Raw genomic sequence first — 14086 nt, 5'->3', positions numbered from 1 at the left:
TCACGGAAACCCCTTCAGTTAGTTCCAGCTCTAAGGGAAACGCTTCAGTTAGTTCCAGCTCTCACGGAAACGCCTTCAGTTAGTTCCAGCTCTCACGGAAACGCCTTCAGTTAGTTCCAGCTCTCACGGAAACGCCTTCAGTTAGTTCCAGCTCTCACGGAAACGCCTTCAGTTAGTTCCAGCTCTCACGGAAACGCCTTCAGTTAGTTCCAGCTCTCACAGAAACGCCTTCAGTTAGTTCCAGCTCTCACGGAAACGCCTTCAGTTAGTTCCAGCTCTCACGGAAATGCTTCAGTTAGTTCCAGCTCTCACGGAAACGCCTTCAGTTTAGTTCCAGCTCTCACGGAAACGGCTTCAGTTAGTTCCAGCTCTCACGGAAACACCTTCAGTTTAGTTCCATCTCTCACGGAAACGCTTCAGTTAGTTCCAGCTCTCACGGAAACGCCTTCAGTTAGTTCCAGCTCTCACGGAAACGCCTTCAGTTAGTTCCAGCTCTAAGGTAAACGCTTCAGTTAGTTCCAGCTCTCACGGAAACGCCTTCAGTTAGTTCCAGCTCTCACTGAAACCCCTTCAGTTAGTTCCAGCTCTCACGGAAACGCCTTCAGTTAGTTCCAGCTCTCACGGAGACGCCTTCAGTTAGTTCCAGCTCTCAGGGAAACGCTTTCAGTTAGTTCCAGCTGTCACGGAAACGCTTCAGTTTAGTTCCAGCTCTCACTGAAACACCTTTAGTTAGTTCCAGCTGTCACGGAAACGCCTTCAGTTAGTTCCAGCTCTCACGGAGACGCCTTCAGTTAGTTCCAGCTCTCACGGAAACCCCTTCAGTTAGTTCCAGCTCTAAGGGAAACGCTTCAGTTAGTTCCAGCTCTCACGGAAACGCCTTCAGTTAGTTCCAGCTCTCACGGAAACGCATTCAGTTAGTTCCAGCTCTCACGGAAACGCCTTCAGTTAGTTCCAGCTCTCACGGAAACGCCTTCAGTTAGTTCCAGCTCTCACGGAAACGCCTTCAGTTAGTTCCAGCTCTCACGGAAACGCCTTCAGTTAGTTCCAGCTCTCACGGAAACGCCTTCAGTTAGTTCAACTATATCAAATTTACTGAGTTTCTCTGTCAGTCACTGAATGTTTGGAGCTGTTGTCATTCAGGCGACGTTGGTTGTGTTCCGCTGCTCAGGCGTTGCGTTGTCACGTCATCGACTGCGCATCACGGATTTATGACGCGTTTAGCTGATACATAAAAATTATGGATCCTGACGTTGTGAGATCTGGCAGGCGTCAGCGCCGTCCGGGCAGAGGAACGCGCCCTACGGCATTGGTGTGGTTTGTTATGTGTTTGTTGTGACGCGTTAGCGATTGTCATTGTCTCTTCCTCCTCTAACAGGACCATGTCCCGGTGGCCGCCTCCCCCCTGCCCTCCCCCTCAGACGACACGCCCTCCCAAGCCGCCTCCCTCTCAGACAGCAGCCTATCAGCTCACAGGTTCCTTCACGCCGTGTTCCATAAGAAGGGTGAGTCCCCCGTCCAACTAGAACAGAGACGACGCCTGGCATTTACACTCTTAATGCTAACAACGCTACGTAGCATCGAACGCCTGGCATTTACACTCTTAATGCTAACAACGCTACGTAGCATTTACACTCTTAATGCTTAACAACGCTACGTAGCATCGAACGCCTGGCATTTACACTCTTAATGCTTAACAACGCTACGTAGCATTTACACTCTTAATGCTAACAACGCTACGTAGCATTTACACTCTTAATGCTAACAACGCTACGTAGCATCGAACGCCTTAGCATTTACACTCTTAATGCTAACAACGCTACGTAGCATCGAACGCCTTAGCATTTACACTCTTAATGCTTAACAACGCTACGTAGCATTTACACTCTTAATGCTAACAACGCTACGTAGCATTTACACTCTTAATGCTTAACAACGCTACGTAGCATCAAACGCCTGGCCTTTACACTCTTAATGCTAACAACGCTACGTAGCATTTACACTCTTAATGCTAACAACGCTACGTAGCATCGAACGCCTGGCCTTTACACTCTTAATGCTTAACAACGCTACGTAGCATCGAACGCCTGGCATTTACACTCTTAATGCTAACAACGCTACGTAGCATCGAACGCCTGGCATTTACACTCTTAATGCTAACAACGCTACGTAGCATCGAACGCCTGGCATTTACACTCTTAATGCTTAACAACGCTACGTAGCATCGAACGCCTGGCCTTTACACTCTTAATGCTTAACAACGCTACGTAGCATCGAACGCCTGGCCTTTACACTCTTAATGCTAACAACGCTACGTAGCATCGAACGCCTGGCATTTACACTCTTAATGCTTAACAACGCTACGTAGCATCGAACGCCTGGCATTTACACTCTTAATGCTTAACAACGCTACGTAGCATCGAACGCCTGGCATTTACACTCTTAAATGCTTAACAACGCTACGTAGCATCGAACGCCTGGCATTTACACTCTTAAATGCTTAACAACGCTACGTAGCATCGAACGCCTGGCATTTACACTCTTAAATGCTTAACAACGCTACGTAGCATCGAACGCCTGGCATTTACACTCTTAAATGCTTAACAACGCTACGTAGCATCGAACGCCTGGCATTTACACTCTTAAATGCTTAACAACGCTACGTAGCATCGAACGCCTGGCATTTACACTCTTAAATGCTTAACAACGCTACGTAGCATCGAACGCCTGGCATTTACACTCTTAAATGCTTAATGACGCTACGTAGCATCGAACGCCTGGCATTTACACTCTTAAATGCTAAACAACGCTAACGTAGCATCGTTAGCTACCCGGTTTTATACACGCTAGAGAAATGTACGTAGACGGTGATTGATTGATTGTCTGTCCGCGCCAGAGCTGGCGTCCGGCGAGGACCCCGACGTCCCTCTGGTAGCCCAGGAACTGATGAGGAGGATGGTCCGGCAGTTTGCTGCGGAGTACGCCTCCAAGACGCGCCTCACCACCTCGACCGACACGGGCTCCCGGCGTCCGGACCTCGACACGCCTCTAGACCTCACTGTGACGCGGAACCAGGAGGAGGAACCCACACCAGGTAGAGAACCCGACAGGACTTAGAACCAATACCGGGTAGAGAACCCGACAGGACTTAGAACCAATACCGGGTAGGGAACCCGACAGGACTTAGAACCAATACCGGGTAGAGAACCCGACAGGACTTAGAACCAATACCGGGTAGAGAACCCGACAGGACTTAGAACCAATACCGGGTAGAGAACCCGACAGGACTTAGAACCAATACCGGGTAGAGAACCCGACAGGACTTAGAACCAATACCAGATAGAGAACCCGACAGGACTTAGAACCAATACCGGGTAGAGAACCCGACAGGACTTAGAACCAATACCGGGTAGAGAACCCGACAGGACTTAGAACCAATACCAGATAGAGAACCCGACAGGACTTAGAACCAATACCGGGTAGAGAACCCGACAGGACTTAGAACCACAGCAGGTAGAGAACCCGACAGGACTTAGAACCAATACCAGATAGAGAACCCGACAGGACTTAGAACCAATACCAGATAGAGAACCCGACAGGACTTAGAACCACAGCAGATAGAGAACCCGACAGGACTTAGAACCAATACCAGATAGAGAACCCGACAGGACTTAGAACCAATACCGGGTAGGGAACCCGACAGGACTTAGAACCACAGCAGATAGAGAACCCGACAGGACTTAGAACCAATACCAGATAGAGAACCCGACAGGACTTAGAACCAATACCGGGTAGAGAACCCGACAGGACTTAGAACCAATACCGGGTAGAGAACCCGACAGGACTTAGAACCAATACCGGGTAGGGAACCCGACAGGACTTAGAACCAATACCGGGTAGGGAACCCGACAGGACTTAGAACCACAGCAGGTAGAGAACCCGACAGGACTTGGAACCAATACCGGGTAGGGAACCCGACAGGACTTAGAACCACAGCAGGTAGAGAACCCGACAGGACTTAGAACCAATACCAGATAGAGAACCCGACAGGACTTAGAACCAATACCGGGTAGGGAACCCGACAGGACTTAGAACCACAGCAGATAGAGAACCCGACAGGACTTAGAACCAATACCAGATAGAGAACCCGACAGGACTTAGAACCAATACCGGGTAGAGAACCCGACAGGACTTAGAACCAATACCAGATAGAGAACCCGACAGGACTTAGAACCAATACCGGGTAGAGAACCCGACAGGACTTAGAACCAATACCGGGTAGGGAACCCGACAGGACTTAGAACCAATACCGGGTAGGGAACCCGACAGGACTTAGAACCACAGCAGGTAGAGAACCCGACAGGACTTGGAACCAATACCGGGTAGGGAACCCGACAGGACTTAGAACCACAGCAGGTAGAGAACCCGACAGGACTTAGAACCAATACCGGATAGAGAACCCGACAGGACTTGGAACCAATACCGGGTAGGGAACCCGACAGGACTTAGAACCACAGCAGGTAGAGAACCCGACAGGACTTAGAACCAATACCGGATAGAGAACCCGACAGGACTTAGAACCACAGCAGATAGAGAACCCGACAGGACTTAGAACCACAGCAGATAGAGAACCCGACAGGACTTAGAACCAATACCAGATAGAGAACCCGACAGGACTTAGAACCAATACCACAGGACCCGACAGGACTTAGAACCAATACCGGGTAGAGAACCCGACAGGACTTAGAACCAATACCAGATAGAGAACCCGACAGGACTTAGAACCAATACCGGGTAGAGAACCCGACAGGACTTAGAACCAATACCGGGTAGAGAACCCGACAGGACTTAGAACCCACACATTTCTAACTTGTCTGACCTCTGACTAGTTGACTGACCACTGACTAGTCGTCTGACTAGTTGTCTGACCTCTGACTAGTTGTCTGACTAGTTGTCTGGCCTCTGACTAGTTGTCTGACCTCTGACTAGGTGTCTGACCTCTGACTAGTTGTCTGGCTAGTTGTCTGACCTCTGACTAGTTGTCTGGCTAGGTGTCTGACCTCTGACTAGTTGTCTGGCTAGTTGTCTGACCTCTGACTAGTTGTCTGACCTCTGACTAGTTGTCTGGCTAGTTGTCTGGCCTCTGACTAGTTGTCTGGCTAGGTGTCTGACCTCTGACTAGTTGTCTGGCTAGTTGTCTGACCTCTGACTAGTTGTCTGACTAGTTGTCTGACCTCTGACTAGTTGTCTGACCTCTGACTAGTTGACTGACTAGTTGTCTGACCTCTGACTAGTTGTCTGACCTCTGACTAGTTGTCTGACCACTGACTAGTTGTCTGACTAGTTGTCTGACCACTGACCAGTTGTCTGACTAGTTGTCTGACCTCTGACTAGTTGTCTGACCTCTGACTAGTTGTCTGGCTAGGTTTCTGACCTCTGACTAGTTGTCTGGCTAGTTGTCTGACCTCTGACTAGTTGACTGACTAGTTGTCTGACCTCTGACTAGTTGACTGACTAGTTGTCTGACCTCTGACTAGTTGACTGACTAGTTGTCTGACCTCTGACTAGTTGTCTGACTAGTTTTCTGATCTCTGACTAGTTGTCTGACCTCTGACTAGTTGACTGACTAGTTGTCTGCCCTCTGACTAGTTGACCTCTGACTAGTTGTCTGACCACTGACTAGTTGTCTGACTAGTTGTCTGACCACTGACTAGTTGTCTGACTAGTTGTCTGGCTAGTTGTCTGGCCTCTGGCTAGGTGTCTGTCCTCTGACTAGTTGTCTGGCTAGTTGTCTGAGCTCTGACTAGTTGTCTGACTAGTTGTCTGACCTCTGACTAGTTGTCTGACCTCTGACTAGTTGTCTGGCTAGTTGTCTGGCCTCTGTCTGACTAGTTGTCTGACCTCTGACTAGTTGTCTGACCTCTGACTAGTTGTCTGACCTCTGACTAGTTGACTGACTAGTTGTCTGACCTCTGACTAGTTGTCTGACTAGTTGTCTGATCTCTGACTAGTTGTCTGACCTCTGACTAGTTGACTGACTAGTTGTCTGACCTCTGACTAGTTGTCTGACCACTGACTAGTTGTCTGACTAGTTGTCTGACCACTGACCAGTTGTCTGACTAGTTGTCTGACCTCTGACTAGTTGTCTGACCTCTGACTAGTTGTCTGACCTCTGACTAGTTGTCTGGCTAGGTTTCTGACCTCTGACTAGTTGACTGACTAGTTGTCTGACCTCTGACTAGTTGTCTGACTAGTTGTCTGATCTCTGACTAGTTGTCTGACCTCTGACTAGTTGACTGACTAGTTGTCTGACCTCTGACTAGTTGTCTGACCACTGACTAGTTGTCTGACTAGTTGTCTGACCACTGACTAGTTGTCTGACTAGTTGTCTGACCTCTGACTAGTTGTCTGACCTCTGACTAGTTGTCTGGCTAGTTGTCTGGCCTCTGACTAGTTGTCTGGCTAGGTGTCTGACCTCTGACTAGTTGTCTGGCTAGTTGTCTGACCTCTGACTAGTTGTCTGACCTCTGACTAGTTGTCTGGCTAGTTGTCTGACCTCTGTCTGACTAGTTGTCTGACCTCTGACTAGTTGACTGACTAGTTGTCTGACCTCTGACTAGTTGTCTGACTAGTTGTCTGATCTCTGACTAGTTGTCTGACCTCTGACTAGTTGACTGACTAGTTGTCTGACCTCTGACTAGTTGTCTGACCACTGACTAGTTGTCTGACTAGTTGTCTGACCACTGACTAGTTGTCTGACTAGTTGTCTGACCTCTGACTAGTTGTCTGACCTCTGACTAGTTGTCTGGCTAGTTGTCTGACCTCTGACTAGTTGTCTGACCTCTGACTAGTTGTCTGGCTAGTTGTCTGACCTCTGTCTGACTAGTTGTCTGACCTCTGACTAGTTGACTGACTAGTTGTCTGACCTCTGACTAGTTGTCTGACCACTGACTAGTTGACTGACTAGTTGTCTGACCTCTGACTAGTTGTCTGACAAGTTGTCTGATCTCTGACTAGTTGACTGACTAGTTGTCTGACCTCTGACTAGTTGTCTGACTAGTTGTCTGACCACTGACTAGTTGTCTGACTAGTTGTCTGATCTCTGACTAGTTGTCTGACCTCTGACTAGTTGACTGACTAGTTGTCTGACCTCTGACTAGTTGTCTGACCTCTGACTAGTTGTCTGACCACTGACTAGTTGATTGACTAGTTGTCTGACCACTGACTAGTTGTCTGGCTAGTTGTCTGGCCTCTGACTAGTTGTCTGGCTAGGTGTCTGACCTCTGACTAGTTGTCTGGCTAGTTGTCTGACCTCTGACTAGTTGTCTGACCTCTGACTAGTTGTCTGGCTTGTTGTCTGACCTCTGACTAGTTGACTGACTAGTTGTCTGACCTCTGACTAGTTGTCTGACCTCTGACTAGTTGACTGACTAGTTGTCTGACCTCTGACTAGTTGTCTGACTAGTTGTCTGATCTCTGACTAGTTGTCTGACCTCTGACTAGTTGACTGACTAGTTGTCTGACCTCTGACTAGTTGTCTGACTAGTTGTCTGACCACTGACTAGTTGTCTGACCTCTGACTAGTTGTGTGATTCCTCCTCCCGTAGCTGACACTGTGCTCGACCTCTCCAAGCGGAACTCTGCCAGCTCGGCCTCCACATCACCCACCAATCACAAAGCCTCAGGGTGAGTGTCTCTCCTCTCATTGGTCCATACTCCACATCGCCCACCATTCACAAAGCCTCAGGGTGAGTGTCTCTCCTCTCATTGGTCCATACTCCACATCGCCCACCAATCACAAAGCCTCAGGGTGAGTGTCTCTCCTCTCATTGGTCCATACTCCACATCACCCACCATTCACAAAGCCTCAGGGTGAGTGTCTCTCCTCTCATTGGTCCATACTCCACATCGCCCACCAATCACAAAGCCTCAGGGTGAGTGTCTCTCCTCTCATTGGTCCATACTCCACATCACCCACCAATCACAAAGCCTCAGGGTGAGTGTCTCTCCTCTCATTGGTCCATACTCCACATCGCCCACCAATCACAAAGCCTCAGGGTGAGTGTCTCTCCTCTCATTGGTCCATACTCCACATCACCCACCAATCACAAAGCCTCAGGGTGAGGTGTCTCTCCTCTCATTGGTCCATACTCCACATCACCCACCAATCACAAAGCCTCAGGGTGAGGTGTCTCTCCTCTCATTGGTCCATACTCCACATCACCCACCAATCACAAAGCCTCAGGGTGAGTGTCTCTCCTCTCATTGGTCCATACTCCACATCACCCACCATTCACAAAGCCTCAGGGTGAGTGTCTCTCCTCTCATTGGTCCATACTCCACATCACCCACCATTCACAAAGCCTCAGGGTGAGTGTCTCTCCTCTCATTGGTCCATACTCCACATCGCCCACCAATCACAAAGCCTCAGGGTGAGTGTCTCTCCTCTCATTGGTCCATACTCCACATCGCCCACCAATCACAAAGCCTCAGGGTGAGTGTCTCTCCTCTCATTGGTCCATACTTCACATCACCCACCAATCACAAAGCCTCAGGGTGAGGTGTCTCTCCTCTCATTGGTCCATACTCCACATCGCCCACCTATCACAAAGCCTCAGGGTGAGGTGTCTCTCCTCTCATTGGTCCATACTTCACATCGCCCACCATTCACAAAGCCTCAGGGTGAGGTGTCTCTCCTCTCATTGGTCCATACTCCACATCGCCCACCATTCACAAAGCCTCAGGGTGAGTGTCTCTCCTCTCATTGGTCCATACTCCACATCACCCACCATTCACAAAGCCTCAGGGTGAGTGTCTCTCCTCTCATTGGTCCATACTCCACATCGCCCACCAATCACAAAGCCTCAGGGTGAGGTGTCTCTCCTCTCATTGGTCCATACTCCACATCACCCACCAATCAGAAAGCCTCAGGGTGAGGTGTCTCTCCTCTCATTGGTCCAAACTAGCACGCTACTTAGTATGCATAGCCAATAGAGTAGTGGGGACAGTGTTAGGTGGTCTGTATCAGTAGTCTGTCTAGGGGTGGGTGTAGTGGGGACAGTGTTAGGTGGTCTGTATCAGTAGTCTGTCTAGGGGTGGGTGTAGTGGGGACAGTGTTAGGTGGTCTGTATCAGTAGTCTGTCTAGGGGTGGGTGTAGTGGGGACAGTGTTAGGTGGTCTGTATCAGTAGTCTGTCTAGGGGTGGGTGTAGTGGGGACAGTGTTAGGTGGTCTGTATCAGTAGTCTGTCTAGGGGTGGGTGTAGTGGGGACAGTGTTAGGTGGTCTGTATCAGTAGTCTGTCTAGGGGTGGGTGTAGTGGGGACAGTGTTAGGTGGTCTGTATCAGTAGTCTGTCTAGGGGTGGGTGTAGTGGGGACAGTGTTAGGTGGTCTGTATCAGTAGTCTGTCTAGGGGTGGGTGTAGTGGGGACAGTGTTAGGTGGTCTGTATCAGTAGTCTGTCTAGGGGTGGGTGTAGTGGGGACAGTGTTAGGTGGTCTGTATCAGTAGTCTGTCTAGGGGTGGGTGTAGTGGGGACAGTGTTAGGTGGTCTGTATCAGTAGTCTGTCTAGGGGTGGGTGTAGTGGGGACAGTGTTAGGCGGTCTGTATCAGTAGTCTGTCTAGGGGTGGGTGTAGTGGGGACAGTGTTAGGTGGTCTGTATCAGTAGTCTGTCTAGGGGTGGGTGTAGTGGGGACAGTGTTAGGTGGTCTGTATCAGTAGTCTGTCTAGGGGTGGGTGTAGTGGGGACAGTGTTAGGTGGTCTGTATCAGTAGTCTGTCTAGGGGTGGGTGTAGTGGGGACAGTGTTAGGTGGTCTGTATCAGTAGTCTGTCTAGGGGTGGGTGTAGTGGGGACAGTGTTAGGTGGTCTGTATCAGTAGTCTGTCTAGGGGTGGGTGTAGTGGGGACAGTGTTAGGTGGTCTGTATCAGTAGTCTGTCTAGGGGTGGGTGTAGTGGGGACAGTGTTAGGTGGTCTGTATCAGTAGTCTGTCTAGGGGTGGGTGTAGTGGGGACAGTGTTAGGTGGTCTGTATCAGTAGTCTGTCTAGGGGTGGGTGTAGTGGGGACAGTGTTAGGTGGTCTGTATCAGTAGTCTGTCTAGGGGTGGGTGTAGTGGGGACAGTGTTAGGTGGTCTGTATCAGTAGTCTGTCTAGGGGTGGGTGTAGTGGGGACAGTGTTAGGTGGTCTGTATCAGTAGTCTGTCTAGGGGTGGGTGTAGTGGGGACAGTGTTAGGTGGTCTGTATCAGTAGTCTGTCTAGGGGTGGGTGTAGTGGGGACAGTGTTAGGTGGTCTGTATCAGTAGTCTGTCTAGGGGTGGGTGTAGTGGGGACAGTGTTAGGTGGTCTGTATCAGTAGTCTGTCTAGGGGTGGGTGTAGTGGGGACAGTGTTAGGTGGTCTGTATCAGTAGTCTGTCTAGGGGTGGGTGTAGTGGGGACAGTGTTAGGTGGTCTGTATCAGTAGTCTGTCTAGGGGTGGGTGTAGTGGGGACAGTGTTAGGTGGTCTGTATCAGTAGTCTGTCTAGGGGTGGGTGTAGTGGGGACAGTGTTAGGTGGTCTGTATCAGTAGTCTGTCTAGGGGTGGGTGTAGTTGGGACAGTGTTAGGTGGTCTGTATCAGTAGTCTGTCTAGGGGTGGGTGTAGTGGGGACAGTGTTAGGTGGTCTGTATCAGTAGTCTGTCTAGGGGTGGGTGTAGTGGGGACAGTGTTAGGTGGTCTGTATCAGTAGTCTGTCTAGGGGTGGGTGTAGTGGGGACAGTGTTAGGTGGTCTGTATCAGTAGTCTGTCTAGGGGTGGGTGTAGTGGGGACAGTGTTAGGTGGTCTGTATCAGTAGTCTGTCTAGGGGTGGGTGTAGTGGGGACAGTGTTAGGTGGTCTGTATCAGTAGTCTGTCTAGGGGTGGGTGTAGTGGGGACAGTGTTAGGTGGTCTGTATCAGTAGTCTGTCTAGGGGTGGGTGTAGTGGGGACAGTGTTAGGTGGTCTGTATCAGTAGTCTGTCTAGGGGTGGGTGTAGTGGGGACAGTGTTAGGTGGTCTGTATCAGTAGTCTGTCTAGGGGTGGGTGTAGTGGGGACAGTGTTAGGTGGTCTGTATCAGTAGTCTGTCTAGGGGTGGGTGTAGTGGGGACAGTGTTAGGTGGTCTGTATCAGTAGTCTGTCTAGGGGTGGGTGTAGTGGGGACAGTGTTAGGTGGTCTGTATCAGTAGTCTGTCTAGGGGTGGGTGTAGTGGGGACAGTGTTAGGCGGTCTGTATCAGTAGTCTGTCTAGGGGTGGGTGTAGTGGGGACAGTGTTAGGTGGTCTGTATCAGTAGTCTGTCTAGGGGTGGGTGTAGTGGGGACAGTGTTAGGTGGTCTGTATCAGTAGTCTGTCTAGGGGTGGGTGTAGTGGGGACAGTGTTAGGTGGTCTGTATCAGTAGTCTGTCTAGGGGTGGGTGTAGTGGGGACAGTGTTAGGTGGTCTGTATCAGTAGTCTGTCTAGGGGTGGGTGTAGTGGGGACAGTGTTAGGTGGTCTGTATCAGTAGTCTGTCTAGGGGTGGGTGTAGTGGGGACAGTGTTAGGTGGTCTGTATCAGTAGTCTGTCTAGGGGTGGGTGTAGTGGGGACAGTGTTAGGTGGTCTGTATCAGTAGTCTGTCTAGGGGTGGGTGTAGTGGGGACAGTGTTAGGTGGTCTGTATCAGTAGTCTGTCTAGGGGTGGGTGTAGTGGGGACAGTGTTAGGTGGTCTGTATCAGTAGTCTGTCTAGGGGTGGCTGGGTGGCTGGCTGGGTGGCTGGGTGGCTGGCTGGCTGGCTGGCTGGCTGGCTGGGTGGCTGGGTGGGTGGCTGGCTGGCTGGCTGGCTGGCTGGCTGGGTGGGTGGCTGGGTGGGTGGCTGGCTGGGTGGCTGGGTGGCTGGCTGGCTGGGTGGCTGGCTGGCTGGCTGGCTGGCTGGCTGGGTGGGTGGCTGGCTGGCTGGCTGTGTGTCCCTGTGTGTTGTTGCTATGTGAAGGGGTTCAGTCTTTTATCACTTGAGTGGTAACGTCACGGCGACGTCACGGCAACGTCACGGTAACAACAGCGGTGGGGGGGGGGGGGGGGTCTGTAACCTCAGCTATTCAGACTGACACGCAGAAACAAGTGGAACTAGTTACTGTGGGGGTGAGAGAGACAGAGTAACTTTTAATAATAATAATAAGACTGCATTGTTCCTGTTTCTAATAACGTTGTCGATCCTTTAACCAAAACACTGGACAGTGATCAACTGCACTGCAAACCTCTCTTCATATGACAAGACGCACAGAGATGATGTCACTCCCTCTCTTCATATGACAAGACGCACAGAGATGATGTCACTCCCTCGCTTCATATGACAAGACGCACAGAGATGATGTCACTCCCTCTCTTCATATGACAAGACGCACAGAGACGATGTCACTCCCTCTCTTCATATGACAAGACGCACAGAGACGATGTCACTCCCTCTCTTCATATGACAAGACGCACAGAGATGATGTCACTCCCTCTCTTCATATGACAAGACGCACAGAGACGATGTCACTCCCTCTCTTCACATGACAAGACGCACAGAGACGATGTCACTCCCTCTCTTCACATGACAAGACGCACAGAGATGATGTCACTCCCTCTCTTCACATGACAAGACGCACAGAGATGATGTCACTCCCTCTCTTCATATGACAAGACGCACAGAGACGATGTCACTAACTTTCTTCACATGACAAGACGCACAGAGACGATGTCACTCCCTCTCTTCATATGACAAGACGCACAGAGACGATGTCACTCCCTCTCTTCATATGACAAGACGCACAGAGACGATGTCACTCCCTCTCTTCATATGACAAGACGCACAGAGATGATGTCACTCCCTTTCTTCATATGACAAGACGCACAGAGACGATGTCACTCCCTCTCTTCATATGACAAGACGCACAGAGATGATGTCACTCCCTCTCTTCATATGACAAGACGCACAGAGATGATGTCACTCCCTCTCTTCATATGACAAGACGCACAGAGACGATGTCACTCCCTCTCTTCATATGACAAGACGCACAGAGACGATGTCACTCCCTCTCTTCATATGACAAGACGCACAGAGACGATGTCACTCCCTCTCTTCATATGACAAGACGCACAGAGACGATGTCACTAACTTTCTTCACATGACAAGACGCACAGAGACGATGTCACTAACTTTCTTCACATGACAAGACGCACAGAGACGATGTCACTCCCTCTCTTCATATGACAAGACGCACAGAGATGATGTCACTCCCTCGCTTCATATGACAAGACGCACAGAGATGATGTCACTAACTTTCTTCACATGACAAGACGCACAGAGATGATGTCACTCCCTTTCTTCATATGACAAGACGCACAGAGACGATGTCACTCCCTTTCTTCACATGACAAGACGCACAGAGATGACGTCACTCCCTTTCTTCCTACGACAGACGCACAGAGATGATGTCACAGATGACGTCAGCTCATGACAGACAGTGGCAGTGATGTTACCAACACGACATAAAGGAATCGCTCCTCCCCTCCCCTCCCCTTGCCTCCCCTCGCCTCCCTCACCCCTTCCCTGATCCTGACGGTGGTGTTCGGTCCTCCCCCCACTAGGAGGCAGCAGCGTTGTGGAGCAGCCAGGGCCGGGTCGTACCAGACCGAGGAACACCATGCCCAGAGGTCCAGCGAGCTGTCTGAGGGGCTGCTGTCCAAGGCTCTGAGAGACGTGAGGTCCGGTCGTCTTCAGGAGAACAGAGCTGCTCTTCTCTACGGGATTCCTCCCCCTGGAATCCTGCGCTCACAGCTAGAGGCCTCGGGCCCCATACAGCGGGAGGATGTGACCTCACGGGATGTGACGTCGTCGGCGCGCGGCGAGGAGGTGCGGCTGGTTTTGCAGAGGGTGGCGGCCTGGGCGGAGCTGGGAGCGAGGGAGGAGAACGGAGAGATGTTCTTCCTTCCCTCCTCTGTCCTGCAGAGGGCTTTGTCTCGGTCTTTACCTCCCCCGGCTCAGAGAGGATCTCTACCTCCGTATCCCCCAGGTCAAATCGCGCTCCAGACCAGTTCTTCCTCTCCCTGA

General features: G+C 50.7%; 1 protein-coding gene across 1 annotated transcript in view; it reads left to right on the top strand.

Moving 5' to 3' along the window:
- Nucleotides 1-8905, top strand: part of LOC106594557 (ligand-dependent nuclear receptor corepressor-like protein) — a 25897-nt gene extending 16992 nt beyond the window's left edge. The window contains exons 4-6 of the mRNA XM_045711220.1: nt 1376-1502; nt 2894-3091; nt 7605-8905. Coding sequence (XP_045567176.1) covers nt 1376-1502; nt 2894-3091; nt 7605-7687 — 408 coding nt within the window. The 3' untranslated portion in view covers nt 7688-8905. The remainder of the gene's footprint in view (nt 1-1375; nt 1503-2893; nt 3092-7604) is intronic.
- The last annotated feature ends 5181 nt before the right edge of the window (nt 8906-14086 follow it).

The sequence above is a fragment of the Salmo salar genome, unplaced genomic scaffold (genome assembly GCF_905237065.1).
Source record: "Salmo salar unplaced genomic scaffold, Ssal_v3.1, whole genome shotgun sequence".
In the NCBI taxonomy this organism is placed as follows: Eukaryota; Metazoa; Chordata; class Actinopteri; order Salmoniformes; family Salmonidae; genus Salmo; species Salmo salar.
This window is presented reverse-complemented; position numbering and strand designations above follow the sequence as displayed.